The following is a 20,022-nucleotide window of genomic DNA, read 5'->3' on the forward strand; positions in this document are numbered from 1 at the left end:
CAGGGGTTGGGCCAGCTGGCCTATTTGTAGGCAGGCGTCCCAATAATCCCCTCTGCGTTTTTTATGCGCGATGCAAACGCTAGTCCTGCGCGCGTAAAAAACACAACAAGCCTGCATATACGCAGACCATACGCAATACAAACGCGCGAAAAACGCAGCGTTTTTTGCGCGCGCAAAACGCACACACTCGTGTAAATGAGGCCTAAGTCATCTACATATCCCAGTATACAAACATATGTTGACAGTATAATATTAACAGTGGATACCGAATTAATAATGTCAACCACTTCCATCCAAAAGAGCTCAAGGTCTGGGCATGACCACATCATATGTATAAGGTCCGCACTATCAATCTTACATCTGTTGCAAGTGGGAGAGTCTCTCAGACCAATGTCAAAAGGTGTCTCCTATGTGCACTAATGTCTCTAAGGCATGTCTCATCTGTAGGTATTCAAAAAAGGAAGCATTCGGCAAGGCAAACTCAAACTGTAAATCAAAGAATTGTTTCAGAAGCCCCTCTTTATATAGTTGAGTTAACCATCTAATACCTTTATATTTCTATCTACCAAAACCCTCCAGACTAGCAACTTCCGAAAATCCTGAGGTGGCCCATGTATACCTAAAAGGTTCTTCGCCTTTTCCCAAACTCTATGTATTTGATATATAATGGGGAGCTTTCTAGAGTGTCTTAAAGAGACTCTGTCACCACATTATAAGTGCCCTATCTCCTACATAAGGAGATGGGCGCTGTAATGTAGGTGACAGTAATGCTTTTTATTTTAAAAAACAATCTTTTTTCACAAAGTTAGGAGCGATTTAAGTTTATGCTAATGAGCTTTCTTAATGCCCAAGTGGGCGTACTTTTACTTTCGAACAAGTGGGCGTTGTACAGAGGAGTGCATGACGCTGACCAATCAGCATCATGCACTCCTCTCCATTCATTTACACTGCACTAGCGATATAGACATATTGCTATGTGCAGCCTCATACACAAGCCCTAACATTACTAGTGTCCTGATAATGAATACACATGAAATCCAGCCTGGACGTCATGTGTACTCAGAATCCTGACACTTCTGAATCTTTTTTTGTGAGATTCCGGCAAGTGAAACCAAATCTTGTTTAGCTCCGAGATCTCGCGAGATTTCGTAGCCGTTGCTGGAATCTCACAAAAAAAGAGTCAAAAGTATCAGGATTCTGAGTACACATGACGTCCAGGCTGGATGGTCATGTGTATTCATTATCAGGACACTAGTAATGTTAGGGCTTGTGTATGAGGCTGCACATAGCGATATATCTATATCGCTAGTGCAGTGTAAATGAATGGAGAGGAGTGCATGATGCCGATTGGTCAGCGTCATGCACTCCTCTGTAAAACACCCACTTGGTCGAAAGTAAAAGTACGCCCACTTGGGCATTAAGAAAGCTCATTAGCATAAACTTAAATCGCTCCTAACTTTGTGAAAAAATATCGTTTTTTTTAAATAAAAAGCATTACTGTCACCTACATTACAGCGCCCATCTCCTTATGTAGGAGACAGGGCACTTATAATGTGGTGACAGAGTCTGTTTAAATATGTTTGTCTCAAGAGCTGCAAAGAGATTGCCACAGTGCATGAAACTTTTCAGCATGTCTTGAAAAGATTCCTAATCATCTAATCCCGAGCCTTTAAGATGTTGCAGCTGCGTCGCTAAATAATAAATCCCAGGATTAGGGACCGCCAATCCACCATCCGCCTTATTTCTTTGCAAGGTGTCTAACTTGATAAATATATGCCCACGCATCCATATAAGATCCCTGAACAACCTAATAATTGTGTTAAAAAAGCGTTGGGGTATCCAAACTGGGGAATCGTGGAGGAGGTATAATAACGGAGGCATCCATACCACCTTTGGGAGATTCGCACGACCCACTATAGACAGTGGTAACCCACACCAGGCCTCTAGTTTGTTTCTGAATTTCACAATTAGAGAGTCTAAATTAAGACGTTCATAATCGGTCAGTACTGTTGAAATCTGTACTCCCAAGTATTTAATAACAGTAGCACATTTTAACAGTATACGTTCACTATCTGCATTAATTAAGGGTTCACCTAATGGCAATAGTTCTGATTTTGCCCTATTAATGGACAGACCAGAATAAGGTCCAAATTTTCTAATGACATACATTACATTTTCCAATGTTTGACTCATATCTCCCAGAAATAAAAGCATGTCTTCTGCGTATAAGGCTATCCTTTCCTCCAGTACTCCTCGACGAAACCCCGTTATGCCCGGATGTATTCTAACCCACGGCACTAAAGGTTCTATGGCTATCGCGAAGAGAAGTGGAGACAAGGGGCATCCCTGCCGCGTGTCCCTGCCCAACACGAATACCTCAGTCAAAGCCCCTATAACCCTCACACGTGGAGCCTCAAACAGAAGTTGAACAGATTATATGAACCGCTCACTGAATCCGATACGCTTCAAAACCTGCCACAAGTAGCACATTCAAAGGCCGTGGCTGAATCCAAAGAGCACACAGCCCTTGTCCCTGGATTATCCACCGGTATCTGCAAATTCAAATATAATCTCCTAAAGTTATGAGCAGTCAATTTTTCTGGCATAAAGCCAGCTTGATCCGGATTTATTAATATTGTTATAATTTTAGACAAAACGTACAGCCAAGGCCTTCGCAATCATTTTTACATCAACCGGGAGCAGGGATATCGATCTATAAGAATTTGGCAGAAGTGGATCTTTTCCTGGTTTCACCAGAACCACAATAACAGCTTCTTTCATGGAGTCTGGCAAGGAACCCGACAATGAGGCCTCTTCGTACACCTTCAGCAGTTCAGGAAGCAGCACATCCCCAAACTGTTTATACAATTCCCCAGGCAGCCCATCTAGCCCATGTGCCTTATTGTTAGTTAAGGATACAGTAGCATCCTGTAACAATGTCAGCTGAGCTTCTAAAGAATCCCTATCAGTCTCCGAAAATACTCCCAGAGGTATATCAGATAGAAAGTGTTGTATTTGGTCAGATATCATAAGTAATCTAGATCTATATAGATCTCTATAGAAAAGTTGAAAGACCGAGTATTTGTGCCGTCTCCAACACGAATTCACCTTGGGGTGTACATATGGATGACACATATGATGATGATCCTTCCTGTGACTTTTGCAATTTTGGCTAGCATATGCACTGCCCTATGTCCTTCTTCAAAATAGAACTGGTTAGGGAAATACCTCTTATTCTCAGTTTCCGTTAGAAGATGTGTTTGTAAAGTCTCTCTATCTTCCCTCCACTGTGTTTCTGTCTCCACAGTCGGACTTTGAATAAAAGCGGATTCCATCTCATCTACCTTTGTCTCATTGGCAATCTCAATTGCCTAGTTCTCAATTATCTCTGACTAATCAGTTTAATAAGGATCCCCCATAGACCAAAACTGTTACAAGAGGCTGTATTGACATGGAAACCAAAGTAAATCGGAAATATGGCGAGAGATAATGTCACCATTCAACAGTGGAATCCAAAATGCATCCATCTTTCACAACTGAATACCCTGCCTAGCTGAATATGAGACATCTGCCCGTAATAATAAGGGTGAGTGGTTCGACAGCTCCCTAGTCAAAATACCCCACAAAGCGAACCCTGGGTAGGAGAAGATCATCGATAAAAATATAGTCTATCCCGGATAAGGAATTAAAAGTACTGGAGTGGCATGCAAAAGCCTGTGTTTGTGGATGCTTAAGCCTCCAGATATCAATCAGTGAGATTTCTCGCAGCAGACGTCCAAAACGTGTTAACCCATCTCGATGAGAATTTGGATCAGCACGCATTTTATCCCAATACCCATGCATCATAATATTAAAATCACCCATCATAAGCAAGGGGACATTTGGAAATCTATTAGCAAACGTAAGCACTTTATTTAACACCAGACCTGAATAAGAAGCCGGCACATATATCGCTATCAGTACACATTCAACTATATAAATGCTACAAGGCAAGCATATATATCTGCCCTCTCCATCCATTTCATCATCCAAACATTGAAACGGAACCATTTTATGTACAAGGAGACTCGCTCCTCTAGAAGATCCCGTATGGGTAGCATGATAAGCCAAGCCAATACATGCCCGTTTTACTCTATGGACTGTTTCTCTAGTAAGGAGGGTCTCTTGCAAGCTAATAATCGACGGTTTTTGTAATTGAATATATTGTAATACAGTCCTTCTTTTAGTCAGATCCCGCAAATCCCGTTACATTACAGAAAAAAACAAAACTATTTGTTCAGCCATCTGGAATGGGCATAATTAATCCAGAGCGCTGCCTGCACATCACCCAACCCACTCTACTTCTGAGCTGTATATAGAAATAGCACAAAACACATTCCAACATAATGGGACATTGAGAATACATCCCCGTTCCGGGTGTACCAGCCCCCCCAACAACTTCAAAAAACAGATCTACAGTAGAACAAAACCCCCTGACCAACAATATCAGGCAGGGGCATGAGTAACCTTTATATAGACTGTGTAGAATAGTCATCCACATAGGACACATAGGAGATGCATTCCCTACTGGCTATAAGGATTAGATCAGTAGTCAACAATCGTTTAGAACAATTGACTCCGCACATGAGGACATCTTCAACAAGTCGAGCACTCAGCAAATAAACACATGAACATTTCTTTCATCTGTTTGCATTATTGCCTGGATCGCTACTTCTCAGCCTCTGTACCCACCGATCCATCCAATCTAAGGCCAATTTCAGATTTTCAAAAAAGTGCGTAGAGCCCACGGCACTCTTAGACGAGCGGGGTAAAGCATGGAGTACCGTATATGTAGATTTGAGGCGTCGTCTGACATCCGCAAATTTTGCACTTCTATTTTGTACGTCAGTAGAATAGTCTGGATAGAAAGCAATTTTACATCCATTAATGGCAATGTCAGGCATCTCTCTGGCTTTCCTCAGGATAATGTCCCTATCTCTGTAATGTAGCACTTTAGCCAAAACGGTTCTGGGGGGGCACCTTCTGGGAATGGACGTGTTGGCACTCTCTACAACATATAACGGTGACAAAGTCTCCTTTCCAAATGTGTTCAACAGCCAAGATTCAAAGTACAATGTAGGGTCCGGTCCCTCCACCTTCTCCGGCACCCACACAATGTGTACAGAATTTCTGCAGAGTCTGTTTTCCAAGTCGTCGGTCTTGGCTGCTAGACCCGCAATAGCGGAATCATGATGCCGTATTTCTCTTAGGGCAGGCGTTACCGCATCCTCCATGTTACTTACTCTCCCCTCCACCGCTGCAGTTCGCTCAGAGACCTTTTGGATATCATGTCTCAGGAAAGTTATATCGCCATCACCTTTTCCATTTGAGAGACTATTGTAGAAACATTCACATTACATGTAGTAACTACTAGCAAAATGTCTCTCAGAGTAGGTTCTGCATGAGAGGGGTCTGGGGATCTGTCAGACTGTGGAGCAGCTTCAGTGGTACCAATAAACATCAGTAATGCATGCTTTGCCCTCTGTACACTCCTGCAACTATCTGCCACCATTTTCCTGTCCGCATCAGTTATACATTCCTCCCTCATGTTTGATACCTTGAGGACAGCCGGATCTGCACAGGCTGAAGAAGGCGGTCTGGCAAACTGTTCCAGTGCCACTGCCGTGTCTGCGGATCTCTCTGCCTGTCTCAACGTCCTGGGCGTCTGTAGGCCTTGGCCAGTGCCATTTTGCAATGCGCGTTCTCCCCCTCCAGCTACGGATTTGTTCTGTCTCATCATGGGATTCGGGAGCGCGATTTCACCACCACAATCTCTGGGTCTCGTGCTCAACAGTTAGGGTGTCGACATGTACCGACAGGATAAATGTAGCAGGATAAACAAGCAATTTATTAAGGGCCGGTCGGGAGCGCTCACTTCCTGCGTCTGCTCACATACCGGTCCAGGCCACGACTCTACTCAGCTGTTTTTTAATGTAGGGTCACCATGCAGTTTTCCGTAGAAGCAGTATTGAGCTTCACCACCAACAGCTTCTAGGCTGCTGAGAAGAGTAGTTCTGGGGATGTTGATCTTCCTGCTCATACTACCCACATATAAAGTGTATAATTTGTGTAACAGGCATATTTAAGGAAGCTGCAGTAAATAAAATTCTTAACTATATAGTAAAAGTTTCACCAAAAGGTGACAACACTGATAACAATGAAGTATACAACAAATTTCATAAATGGCACCATGGTGTAAAATATGAAATTACTAAAATATAGTGTCAATAAATCAATTCGGTACATTTCTCAATACCTAGAATAACCAAAGTATATATAATTAAATATTAGTTGTCGATACCTGTTTCCGTGAACATGAGACGCGCAGAATGCAAAGCTGTAATGAAGGAGCGTTGGGTCTATTACAGATCCTGTCTCAGCATGGTCAATCAGTTCTTTAAGATAGCAGAGATGACGATGACAGCCCCGTACACCATATCGCGCACAGTATTCATCTAGTACAAAAACTTGACCAGGACTGAACCAACCCTGTAATGAGAGTGGAGAGGATCTAATTAAAACTTATGGGAGAATATAACAATAGGAGACAAAAGGTGTGGCCAGGAGTAATTATACAACATTTTATATATAAAGAAAGATTTATAACTTAGGATCACAGAGGTTTTCAATCAACACAATTGGCAATACAATACAGGTTAGTGGGAAGATTGATACTGTATAATCAAGTAAAAGATACAGGGTTTGCGAAATCTATGTAGGCTAAATAGACATGGAAGAGGAGGGCATCTTTAGGAATTTACCTATAGTGACATTACCTATAGACATTGTGTTTGTCAGCCAGCATTGCTTCAATCTTTTCATAGGCCATATGTTTACGCTAGCTTATAACTACTTGGTAAAGAGAGTAAGGGTTCTCCAATTTTTGGTTATATGTATCTATTGTGGCGAATTTAAAAAAGCTCTCCGACAAAAAAGAATTCTGAATGCTAACTCAGCAGTAATATTATACCAGTGTCATTTGTTTGTTTTTTTCAGCTCATTAGCATCCGTGTATTTTGAACCCTTTCATTATGGGTAGCTGTGTCATATGATCTCAGTCTTACCCCCAAATAGGCCATGCTCTGCTGTGTAGAGAGAAGGTCAGTCTCTAGTGTGGCTGAATTCCGGTGAACTACAAGATTACATCATCACCTATCAAATACCTCCGGGCAGCTCTCAGACACCTCCTCTCCCAGTTCCACCCTCCTTGTTTCTCTGTATGTATTCCCCCGCTCCTTTACCTAGAGAATATTTCTGCTCTAAGGGAGCAAGAGTGCGGCAATATAATAGGGGAGTCTACACAATAATATGCTATAAAGTTATAAAACTCCCCTGACACACTGACTGTCGATACTATCTATGAGTGCTGTGTGCAGAATATCCATTGTATTTTTATGAGATGCTGCTCCTGACTATCTCCTGCTTGTAAGGGCTGACAGAGAAATCTATTACAAGCAGCAGTCAGGAGAGAGATGCTAAAGGTGCATCACATAGTAACGCACTGAGACTCTGCAGCGTGAGGGCAGAAGTTCTAGGTCACTGATCACTTGCTCTAAGATAGTACTCAGAAGAGCAACTGTCGTGTGTTGAGAGTTCGCCCCCTTTGCCTCTGTAAAACCAGAGGCATCATGCGAAATGTAGGCTGCATTAGGCGAAGAATGAACCAAGATGGCAGACAACACATAGAGGACTCCAACTAAAACAAGTATACACAAGGCATACACAAGAGCCTCTACATTATTCTTTAAAAGTAGACTATGCTGCACTCTGTGGCAAAAAAAATACATTGCTGGAGCGCCTCTTTAACATACTAGGGCAATTAATGTGTACAGAGAGACATGTAAGAGTTTGATGCCCAACAAGTACATTAATGGGCATTATATGCTAGACAAAAAAATCCAGATGATAAATGTGACTCTTTATATTCAGCAGATGTCTAACCAATTTGCACGACCATCAAGAGTAATAAGAGGTACCCAGCTCCCTAAATCCCCTAAAATAATCCGGGGAAATCTCAGAAAAAAAAGAATGCTGGGTCCCGACTGTAACCATGTAAGTGTGATGGAGCACCTCCAAGGAGGTCTCGGCAAGGATCAATTACCAACTGCCTATGATAAAAATAATGCAACACTGCTGCCACTGTTCAGGTGTAAGCTGAACTTCAGATCTTCCTCCCATTATCTCATCAAAGAAAATCTATGATCATGTGGAATAGCATTTAAGTCATCATAGGTGTATGCAAAATACAGAATAGGAATACCATACAGAGACATAATCTGACAAATGTGATATATGTTGTAGCCCACAATGGATTAAATGAACAGTTCAAGAAGTTAAAAACTTGTGCAAACCTCATTTTTTAATTTCATGGGACTTTTGCATGTTTTGAAGTAATGGACAGCTTTAATCAGGTTTAGATTAAGAAGAAAAATGTGACTTGTGAGTTTTTTGTGAACCGCCTAGAGAACTAATTTGGGCTTAACCTGAGTGGATGGAGAGGAATGCTGAATTTAAACAACTTTGGTTGAAGGGATGATATTGCATTATATTTTATGGTCATTTACATTAAAATAGTATACATTTCAGCAACAGTAGCAAGTAGGTAAAGCTAAGGATTTAAATCTTGTCAAATCCAATTTACTTAAACATATGAAAGATTTCAACTAAAACAGGACAACCAGGTCAGTTTCTAGTCTCGCTAACTGAAAGGTACCATGTATAACTTGTATAGGCAACATTTTGGCTCTTCTCAAACTCCAAATCATCTAACATTTGGAACAGAAGCCTCACAGATATTTGCAGACAGTGACTTTTACAATTCTCAGGCACTTATTCAGCCAAATAAATCTAAAGACTTCCTTCTGGAATTGCTGGAGTTCTCCAACATGTACATGGTACTATTTAGTCATGTAGTAAGTAAGGTAGTGATGCCTGCTTTGAAACCCCAAATTAACTTCAACGAACTTGCTTTGAAGAGAAATAATATTAAGAATATAATTTCCAATTTGTATGTTTGCTCTAAGGCCAAAGAGAGTAGAAAATGGTTTCACTACATTAAATAAATTGAGAAGGATAGTAAGTGGTTTTGTAAGAGTTTTTTAGTATATTTTCTGCAAATAAATTCAGTATTCATATTCCTGTACCGCGGCGTGCACTCCTGTTATGTCGGGGGTAGTGAATGAAAGATTGGCCAGCAGCTCCATGGTCAGTGTGATCAGGGCCACGAATAGGTGGCATCCCTGTGTGTTTCCTTGCCGTATATGGGAGAAAATATTTAGTTGGGCAGCAAGGATTGAATTTCAGATTTTAATAGCAAGACTGAACGATAATTTGTAGGTTAAGAATGGTAATTTTGTGGATCACCGCTATTATTGCAACTAGCATATAACCATGTAAATTTAGCTCTAAAGCAAATATTTGCAGAAGCACCTAAAAGGGATTGTCCCTTTACTCCAACACTTACGACAATCAATTTTTTCCTAATGTCATTTCATAACCTCTGAATTAGACAATAAAAATTAATTTAGTGCCATTTGTTATGAAGATTGCATTTAGCATTAAATTAAATTCTGGTAATACCATGTATTGGTTGGATCATGCTCAAGGAACTAAGAATAGAACAAGAGAGGAAGACAGCAGTAGATTTAAGAACTCAATCTAGGTGTATCCATGTGGAGATCCATAGTGCTCTAGGCATCCACCTCCACCAGAGATCTAAAGGCTTTGAGGACACTTCTCTTTTGCAATGTAGACCGGTTGTCAGTTTAGGGATGACATATCCAGGAAGGCTTGTCATGAAATATTTAAAACATACAGACCAATTTAAATATGCAAAGTGCCAGAAAACCTGTTCGCTGATGAAGTGGCAGGGTAAAGCTAGCTAAAGAGCAGTACTGCAGGATGTTATTACAGTCAGTTAAATATCTTTAGGCACAAACTGCAACTCTTTGTTAAAATGATTAATATCCTGTCTTCCTCAGTGAGCAATGCTAAAAAGTTATATGGTCTTGCGTTATCTAAATTTTCAATATACTTTTAATTCATCACCATTTTGTGAATGGTAACATTCATCAAGAGGCTGAAAATTTTTTCCTGCTCACAGAACTTCAGTTTGTTACAATGTCTAGCTAATTCTCTGTGAGCTAAACACAGAAGCAGAACTAGCCTAACCCCTTCCTTGAACTCTAGGCAGATTTCTTATCTACACCAATAAATTCTAATAAGCGGTCAGCTGTGTGTGATTATTATTAAGTCAGGGCAGGTTTTCAGTCTCTGGATTTACCTTTCACTGACAGCAAGTAGAGATCATGAAATGGTGAGGAATTGAAACACAGAGGGGGAGGTGCCAGTCTTAATAAACAAATAGTTGGGAGAAGGCCTTCGACTGTGTCGTGACAATTCCTAAACACTTCCCACGGGTTACTGAACTTTGGGGACTGCTTCCTCCAATTTTTTCAGCTCCTACGAGCACAAGTGCAATCTAGCTTGTCCATTAACGGACTCAACTCTGCCCTGAGGAGGTCCTGGGCCCACTTTTACAGGAAATCGAGTCTAAGCGAGCTATTATGGGCTTTGCCATCAATGTTAATAAATCAGAGGCCCTGCTTCTCACGCCCCCCCCCCCCACCCTCAGCCCAACTGGTCACGCTCTTTCCCTCTCAAATGGCATATCCAGTCATTAACATATCTGGGTGTCAAAATCACCAAAATACTCTCCAAACTTTACTCTGTTAATCTAACCATTTTTATGCCCAGTTACAAACTGATATAACGACTTGGGGCAACTTCACCCTTTCATTTCTAGGTAAGGCAAACCTCCTTAAAGTAATCTCTTTCCTAAGACCCCTGTACTTGTTCCAAATGCTACCTTTACACCTACATCCCAAAGATGAACGCACAATAAATAGTCTTTACTGAAAATTCATTTGGCAAAACAAGTAGCCACGAGTTAGGCTATACCTCCTTCAACACCTCAAATTAAATGGAGGAAATCAACTTCCCGAACATTAGGATTTATAATCTGCTGCCAATACCCGTATCCTGCAGGACTGGTTAAACGACTTCTCTACCCATGCTCCCGCAGCAGTTGAAAAAGCCCTATGCTTCCCCATAGCTCTACCTTGTCTTCTTCATCTCCCCTACTCCTTGTTCCTCATAACGGTTAAGGACAACCCGTTGCTTCTCTCGGTCTGGAAAACATGGGTCATAATCAGGCGCCACCTTAATCTTTCAGCCCAAACCTCCCTTTATCTCCCGTTTTGTCATAATCCCACATTTAATACACCCACATTTCTTTCACTTCTTGCAGGCACAAAGCTCCATCATTGGTGTGTTAAGCTCCATGAGGGAGGAGAACTGGGACGACAATTTTTGCCGTCGGCTTGTCAACTTGACGGAACCCCAAAACCAAATCTCATAGCCCAGGAGGCATCAAGCGCCCTCATTTAATGGTCCATAACCCGTAACGGGGGCTCCTTCCCGTTAAGCCGGTAGACCGCACGAACAGGCAAACTTAGTCATCAGGCATTTGTAGCCTTATAGGCCGCCAAGCCCTTCCTGGGCTTGCTACCAAGACCACGAAAAATGAATCGGAGTGGTGAAAGGAGGAAGTGACTGAAAGTTAGATATGTAGTGCAGACCACATTAAAAAATTGTGAAGAGAGCGTTCCCTTAGGATGCAACAAAAACAGGCAATGATAGCAAAATGGCATCCATGTTAAGGTGGAACGAGGAGACCACGTTGGCAAAAAGAGGGCACTGCCTTATTTTGATGGAGACACAGATAGGTAGCGCGACAAGACAGAGCCGTTAGCTCCGTAAACCCACCATATGGAGGGCACGGGTACACTATCTTCTGAGTGACCAGGCGCAATGAGATTTCCCGAAGAGACTGTAGCTGACTGGGTTGCAGAGAGAATGAAAGATCGTTAAGAAGATGGATTTGGGGGCCAATAGAGGGCACCGCATGTACAGTCCCTTGCAAAAGGGTTTGGACATCAGACTTGGATCCCAAAGGCATGTTGATGCAAAATTAGACAATGTAGACATCTGCCCTTTAAGAGAGCTGAAAGCAAGTCAAAGACCTAGTGAGGAAGAGGTCGATCCTCACACAACTTGAGATAGGTCTTACAAGTACAGTGATAAATGCGCACCGAAGAAAGCTTCCGTGCCTTCAACATGGTTTGTATCACCCACTGCGAGTCTACAGCTCAGTGGCTTCAAGATCTATGCTGTTAAAGCGACCGTAAACTCGGGTGGAAGATATGACCTAGAGAGAGAGGGATTGTCAGAATCCACTCAACGCTGATCCTTGGGAAGTAGAGACAATGGGGAAAACACAAATCAGGCTAAAGTCATGCCATAGAGCCATGAGAGCATCGACTATGTACACTTTGGGGTCCTGAGAACGGTAGACGTAGAGGGGAACCTGGCAATAGAGACAAGACACCAGCCAGAACACATCCGGCATTCCCCATCTGAAATAGATTTGTTTGAACACCTTGCGACAGATAGTCTGCGACCCAATTGGAATTATGGACTGCTGCAGAGCAGGAATGCAAAGTTCCGCCCAGGATATTGGAAGCTTCCCCCTTTGCCACTGCACTTTCTGCTGCACTTTGGTGATTGAGGAAAGCAATTATTTGTCTGGGATCAGACTGGATTGCCTGCGAAAAGAGCCGTAGCCAGAGGTAATATTAGAATGTTAATGAGAAGACTGGCTTCCAGAATGGGCCAGAGACCCTGGGCCATGAGATTTCGGAAGGTCCCTTCTCTAACTAGAAAATTGGCGTTTGTGGGGAGGACTTGCCAGCAGAGTGGTAGGAAGGAGCGGCCCTGGAGGGTTGATGGGTAGGAGAGCCACCTGAGACTGGCAAAGGGTCAGGAGAAGCAGGATTTGGTGGTCCAGAGAAACCTGGGAGCGGTTCAATGGGAGAGAATAGTCCTTTGAGGACAAATGTGAAACTGGGCAAAAAGAATGGCCTCTATGTAAGCCACAATGGTGCCCAGCACCGTAATGTAGAAGCGGAGAGAGGTGGAAGTTCCCCGTCGTAAGGCACAAACTCCATGTTGCAGGGCGGACAGTTCCCCCAAAAGAAGGGACACTCGAGCCAAGAGTGTCAAAAATCACCCCCAGGAATACTAGTCTCTGATTAGGGGTCAGACAGAATTTGGACTGGTTAGCAATCCAGCCGAAGCAAGCCAGGGTATCCAGAGTGATCTGTAGACTAAAGGTTAAATTGTTCTGTCAAAATGAGGCTTTGACAAGGATGTCATCCAGGTACAGGTCAATTAAGTTAACCCTGGAACGAAGAAGTGCCATTGCCACAGATGATCTTGGTGAACACCCATGGGGCTGACGACAGGCCGAATGGTAGCGTTACCAATTTGCAGTGATAAGGGAGAACTACAAAGCGCAGGAAACATTGGTGGGATGGGAAAATGGGGACATGTAGGTACTCATCCTAGGTGTCCACTGAGAAGAGGAAGTCTCCCTGTTCTATGGAGGTGATCACTGACCTGAGGGACTCCATGCCGAAATGACAGACTTTGACAAAGACACTCAACTGTTTGAGGTCCAGTATAGGGAGGCCTACTCCGTTCTTTTGGGAAACAACAATCTGTGAAATTCTTACTCTGGAAGAACTTGGACAATAACTTCTTGACAAAGTAGTGTGTTTATTGCCTTAAAAAAAGACAGCTGCCCTGGCAGGCCCACAGAGGAGGAGAGGACTAGACAAAACCTTTGGATTGGAAGGTGTGCAAATTCGATCTTGTACCCAAAGGAAACTACTTCTCACACCCAGGTATCCTGCGGTTAGGATCACAAAGAGCCTGAGTTTGAGGAGAGTGAGTGCTCTTCTGCCTGTCACTTCGGAGATTATCTCATCCAGACGGGATCCAAAAGAGATGGGAGCCAGAAGGAAAGGCCCATCAAAGAACTCTTTTAGGCGTGTCAGCGGACCAAAATTTTAGCTACTCCATTCGGTGTACAGCTACCAGAGAAGAGGATGCGTGAGTTACAAGGCAGGCCACATCAAGGGAAGCTGTGCAGAGATACTTGGCAGTATCTGACAGCTGTTGAGAGAGATTCACCAGAACATCGATAGGTGCTCCTGCTATGTTGACCCATGCGGAAGCAAAGTTTGGCCGCTCGGCTGAGTCGGCATCCTCAAAGGATGGTTTTGAAGGAGAGTCAATGCGGCAGTCCAAGGGACTGCAGAAAAAGGTGGAGTCTGAAATAGGTAGGGTAGTTGTCTTGGCTAGTTGGGAGACTGGAGTTTCCACCATTGGAGACTTAACCCATTTTGAATTAATGTCTTCTGGGAATGTACATGAGGTGCAGGCGAGAGGTCTAGGCTAATTTCTTATCAAGATGTCTATAATCCTTAGTTATTACCTCTTCCTGCTCCAATAAGAGGGCAGGGGGTTGGGAGCTCACCTGGGACATCGCAAGCTGACTGTTTCTACAGAGGAAGACTGTTCCGCATCAGCAATATGTAAGGTGCTCTGACTGCAGAGATAAGACAATAGAGGACAGCTTGGAGAATTTGATTCTCATCCAGCTCTGAATTGGAATCAGAGTTGACATTCAGACAATGGATCCCTGAGAGGGAAAGAAAGGGTGCGGTCCCCTGAAGTGGGAGTAGGAACTGATGAGGCAGGAGATACTGAGGGCAGGGAGACCGCACAGATCTTGCCCTTTCAGAGGGCCTGTTACGGGAAAAGGATGGAGAGTCCCGAGAGTGTTAGCCAGCAATGCAAACTAAGATTCCCATCATGGACTGAGTGACATAAGAGAGGTCACCGACTACCCTAGAGAGGGAGCCAGCCCATTGCGGATAAGCTTTAGCACCAGGCGTGGGCATTGCTGGGGATGGCTGGCCGGCATGCATCGCACGAGAAATCTTTGCCACATGTGGAACAGGAAAAATGAGTTACCTAAGGTACCTTCCTGGATGTTACTCCTCTGGTGTTTGACATGACAGTACAAAAGTCACCATGTTCAAAAGATATCCTGTTAGAACTAGTGCAATAGACAAGGCTGTGACTCACTTAGGAGGGGTCAATGGATGCCTAAGGGTACCTAATGACTTAAGCATTTTCTCCTCTACTGTCCTGATCTTGTTCCTGTACAGTGCCAATTAGGAAGGAAGGGCAGGGGGGGGGGGGGGCAATGGCCGATCCTACCAATTTTGAGGAGGTGAGACATGCGTTCCCAGTGCCAACAGCTGCCAGTCTGTAAAGGTTCGGTGAGGCTGCGTCCCATGCTCTGTCTGCCACCCACCAATCACCATCTAGAATCAAGGGTGGGTCTCGTCCCTTGTAAGGAGCCTGAAGATGGCAGCCAAAGCAGTGAAGAAAATAGCGAAGGATGGTGCGGAAAGGCTAATAAACAGAAGAAGGACCTGTCCTTACTAAGGTATCTCCATTAGGGGGCGTCAGAAGTGGCGCAGTAATGGAATCGCCAGGCGCAGAAGAGCCGGAAGTGAGATCGTGCGCCAATATTGCTCCCAAGAGCATGAAAAAGTGTACACCATGAAGATGAGTGGTAATCATAATCACCTGTCCTGAACTCCCTTTGAAATCCAAATTACAGAGACCAGCAGTGAAGTCACCTGTGTGCCAGCTTCTTTGACGTGGGACACCGATTGAGCAGAAGGGTGACGGGCGACAGAGTAGCTAGCACTCTTTTCTTCAGGATGGCAGGTGTACAACACTGCATTGTAACAATTAGCGCAGCCAGATGTTGTGAAAAGCAGGGGGTTAGCTGCCACCCATGTTATCTTGCTGGAATGCAAAGAAGAAAAAAAAAACTAATATAAAAAAAACAAAGACAGCCTGCTGTATCAGCAGATGTGTCTGCCTTCTACGGACACTAAGCTAAGACTAACTAGCTCAGTGCTCGTAGAAGGGTATATACTGTAGGTGGAGTCAACATTTTTCTATCCTTTATGCCATGCCTCCTAGTAGCAACAGCATATATCCAAGGTCTGTGCCTCCCAATGAGACGAAAGAGAGAGTGTCAGTGCGGCGTAAAAAGGCTAAAAATAGAATTAGACTTACTCGTGATTCAGTTTCTATGAAACCCTCCTTGACAGCAGCACAAGAGGTTGGCACTCAGCCTCTAATAGGGACAGGAAACAACAAGAGGTTAAATCCTCAATGTATTTCAAATAACCAATTAAGAAAGAAAGAGGGGACATATGTATTACTTCATAAACATGTGACCCACAACAACACAGGGAGGGAAATAAGGGTGCTGTCATGGAGGGTCTCATAGAAATCGAATTACCTGTAACGCCTCATGCACACGACCGTTCTGCCACTCGGGCCGTATTTGACGGCATCCCGGCGGTACCCGATAGTCTTCATGGACCCATTCACTTTAGCGGGTGAATCGGGTTCGTGAAAAATTATCAGAGTCTCCGATCCGAGTTCTAGCTTTCCTCAGATCACGGACGGGACTCGGCCGGCGCACACGGTCTTGTGCATGAGGCGTAAGTCTAATTCTATTTTCTAAAACTTACACTCCATGACTGCACCATAGGAGACTTCTCAAATAAGCATTTTTATTTGGGAAGGACTATGGTGTGAACAGTTTTTCTGCCATAGAAAAGATCACTGCCTGACAAATTAAATCTGCAATGTTTAGTAAATGTATGTACAGAGGACCACGCTGCAGCCCTGCAAATTTGATCTATAGAAGCTTCAGCTTTTCTTGCCCAGGAAACTGACAGCATGAGTGGAGTGAGCTTTAAGATTTACTGGGGGAGTTAAATTCTGAATACTGTAAGTTTCATGAACAGCTTTTTTAATCTAACTGGCAACAGTGCTTTTTGATGCCAGCTTCCCATTGACCCCAAAATTGGGCAAAAAGTTGTAGATCAATCCTAAAACTCTCTGTGACTTCTACACTGTGTCCCAAATTATTATGCAAATGTTATTTTTCGCTGATTTTCCTAAATAGTCGATGCAAATGACAGTCAGTATAATCTTCAAAACATCAACCGTTGGAGTATAATGCAAATTTTATTGAGCAAATCTCCTAATAATAACAGATTTTTTTTAGAAGTAAAAAACTCAAAATGCACGGTTTCAATTTATTATGCACAACAGAGATCAAAACATTTTAAAGGTTGTAAAGAGAACTAAAATGGTAATTTGTTGAATTTGCAGCATCAGGAGGTCATATTTACAGAAATCAAAAGCTCTTTCAAATAAAAAAAACAACTTAGTAGGCCAAGTTACATGTTAACATAGGACCCCTTCTTTGATATCACCTTCACAATTCTTGCATCCATTGAATTTGTGAGTATTTGGACAGTTTCTGCTTGAATATCTTTGCAGGATGTCAGAATAGCCTCCCAGAGCTTCTGTTTTGATGTGAACTGCCTCCCACCCTCATATATATTTTGCTTGAGGATGCTCCAAAGGTTCTCAATAGGGTTGAGGTCAGGGGAACATGGGGGCCACACCATGAGTTTCTCTCCTTTTATGCCCATAGCAGCCAATGACACAGAGGTATTCTTTGCAGCATGAGATGGTGCATTGTCATGCATGAAGATAATTATGCTACGGAAGGCACGGTTCTTCTTTTTGTACCCCAGAAGAAAGTGGTCAGTCATAAACTCTACAAACTTTGCAGAGGTCATTTTCACACCGTCAGGGACCCTAAAGGCGTCTACCAGCTCTCTCCCCATGATTCCAGCCCAAAACATGACTCCACCACCTGCTTGCTGACGTCGCAGCCTTGTTGGAACATGGTGACCATTCACCAACCATCCAAAACTTCATCCATCTGGACCATCTAGGGTTGCACGGCACACATCAGTAAACAACACGGTTTGAAAATTAGTCTTCATGTATTTCTGAGCCCAATGCAAGCGTTTCTGCTTGTGAGTATTGTTTAGGGGTGGCCGAATAATAGCTTTATGCACACTTGCAAACCTCTGGAGGATCCTACACATTGAGGTTCGCGGGACTCCAGAGGCACCAGCGGCTTCAAATACCTGTTTGCTGCTTTGCAATGGCATTTTAGCAGCTGCTCTCCTAATCCTATTAGTCTGGCAGAAACCCTCCTCATTATGCCTTTATCTGAACGAACCAGTCTGTGCTCTGAATGAGCCACAAATATTTTCACAGTACGATGATCACGCATAAGTTTTCTTGAAATATCCAATGTTTTCATACCTTGTCCAAGGTATTGCACTATTTCACGCTTTTCGGCAGCAGAGAGATCCTTTTTCTTTCGCATATTGCTTGAAACCTGTGGCCTGCTTAATAATGTGGAACGTCCTTCTTAAGTAGTTTTCCTTTGATTGGGCACACCTGGCAAACTAATTATCACAGGTGTCTGAGATTGATTACAATGATCCAAAGAGCCCTAAGACACAATACCATCCATGAGTTTAATTGAAAAACTAATAATTAAATGTTTATGACACTTAAATTCAATGTGCATAATAATTTGGAACACGGTGTAGGTACTTGAGGATAGTTCCATGCACATCTAGAGAAAGAAATTCCTCTTCTTTCTTGTTAGCTGGGTTTTGACTGAAAGAAGGGAGTGTTATCTCCTGAGACATGTGGAAATCTGATACCACTTCTAGTAGGAAAGTGAGATCAGGGCGGAAGACTATTCTAGCCACTAAGATTTTAAAGAAGCGCACACGGATGGATAGGGCCTGCATTTCACCCACAGTGAGCCATGATGACTGCTACAAGAAGAGTGGCCTTCCAGGAAAGCTTTCTGATGTCACAATTCGCAATTGCGCAAAAGGGCTTAAAGTTAAACCCTTAAAGTCTACTCCGACAACACAACTACTCTAGCATACTTAAGACATCGGGCACAAGGCAAAAGAATCTCTCTCTCTCTTTCTCACTCTCTTTCTCACTCACTCTCTGTCACTCTCTCCCCCAAGTAACAGTCAGTGATGGTCTTTAGGACATGAGTACCTGGATAGAAGATGTGGCAGACACTTGGCACAAATGATGAACTCGACTCCGACACTAGAATTTGCGCTGGAACAAACACAATTACAGCATACGGGAACACCGAATACAACTAAGGGACCATTTGCAATAACTAACATGGGCAGATACAACAACGCTCAGGCGAGGAGGAAGAGGGCAGAGTAGTTTTTAAAGTCCAGGGTGCATAGTGATTGGTTAGGGAAAATTACACTGTGGCGGGCGCTGGCCCATTGAGGCCGGGAACGAGCGCACGCACCCTACAGGAATCCGTGGGGAGCTGCAGCTGCGTGTTCTGGCATCTCCAGGGAGGGAGACATGGGCAAGATGAGTGACCCGTGATCGCATCTGCCGGTGAGAACAACACGCTCTAGCTCACAGCTGGAACTTCAAACTGGGATATGCTTTTCCTCCTATTCCTCTACTTCCCAGGACTCTCCAAAGATCAGATAATTTTAATCGCTCTGGTTTGGCCAAAAAGAGCTTGATTCGGCCTAAATAGCTTAAAAATAGCAGAGCCTTGGATTTTTCCAATATCCCAGGACCTCCTCTTCCAAGTTCCAATTTTTTTATCCAGACCCAAAGAAATTTAACCTAGCAGCTTGGCTTCTGAAACCCTTAACTTTAAGGACAGAGGCATGTTCACACGGCCAAATTTCAGACGTATACGAGGCGTATTATGCCTCGTTTTACGTCTGAAAATAGGGCTACAATACGTCGGCAAACATCTGCCCATTCATTTGAATGGGTTTGCCGACGTACTGTGCAGACGACCTGTTATTTACGAGTCGTCGTTTGACAGCTGTCAAACGACGACGCGTAAAAATACAGCCTCGTCAAAAGAAGTGCAGGACACTTCTTTGGACGTTTTTGGAGCTGTTTTCTCATAGACTCCAATGAAAACAGCTCCAAAAACGGACGTAAAAAACGCCGCAAAAACGGCGTGAAAGCGCCGCGAAAAATGCGAGTTGGTAAAAAAATGTCTGAAAAGCAGGGTCTGTTTTCCCTTGA

At 43.3% G+C, this 20,022-nt stretch overlaps 1 protein-coding gene across 11 annotated transcripts in view; it reads right to left on the reverse strand.

Moving 5' to 3' along the window:
- Positions 1-20,022, reverse strand: part of CADPS2 (calcium dependent secretion activator 2) — a 616,089-nt gene that overhangs the window by 309,309 nt on the left and 286,758 nt on the right. For all 11 annotated transcript variants that reach the window (XM_075857164.1, XM_075857163.1, XM_075857166.1 and 8 more), the window contains exon 13: positions 6,341-6,528. In XM_075857164.1, the coding sequence (XP_075713279.1) occupies positions 6,341-6,528 (188 nt within the window). The remainder of the gene's footprint in view (positions 1-6,340; positions 6,529-20,022) is intronic.

The sequence above is a fragment of the Rhinoderma darwinii genome, chromosome 3 (genome assembly GCF_050947455.1).
Source record: "Rhinoderma darwinii isolate aRhiDar2 chromosome 3, aRhiDar2.hap1, whole genome shotgun sequence".
NCBI classification, from domain to species: Eukaryota; Metazoa; Chordata; class Amphibia; order Anura; family Rhinodermatidae; genus Rhinoderma; species Rhinoderma darwinii.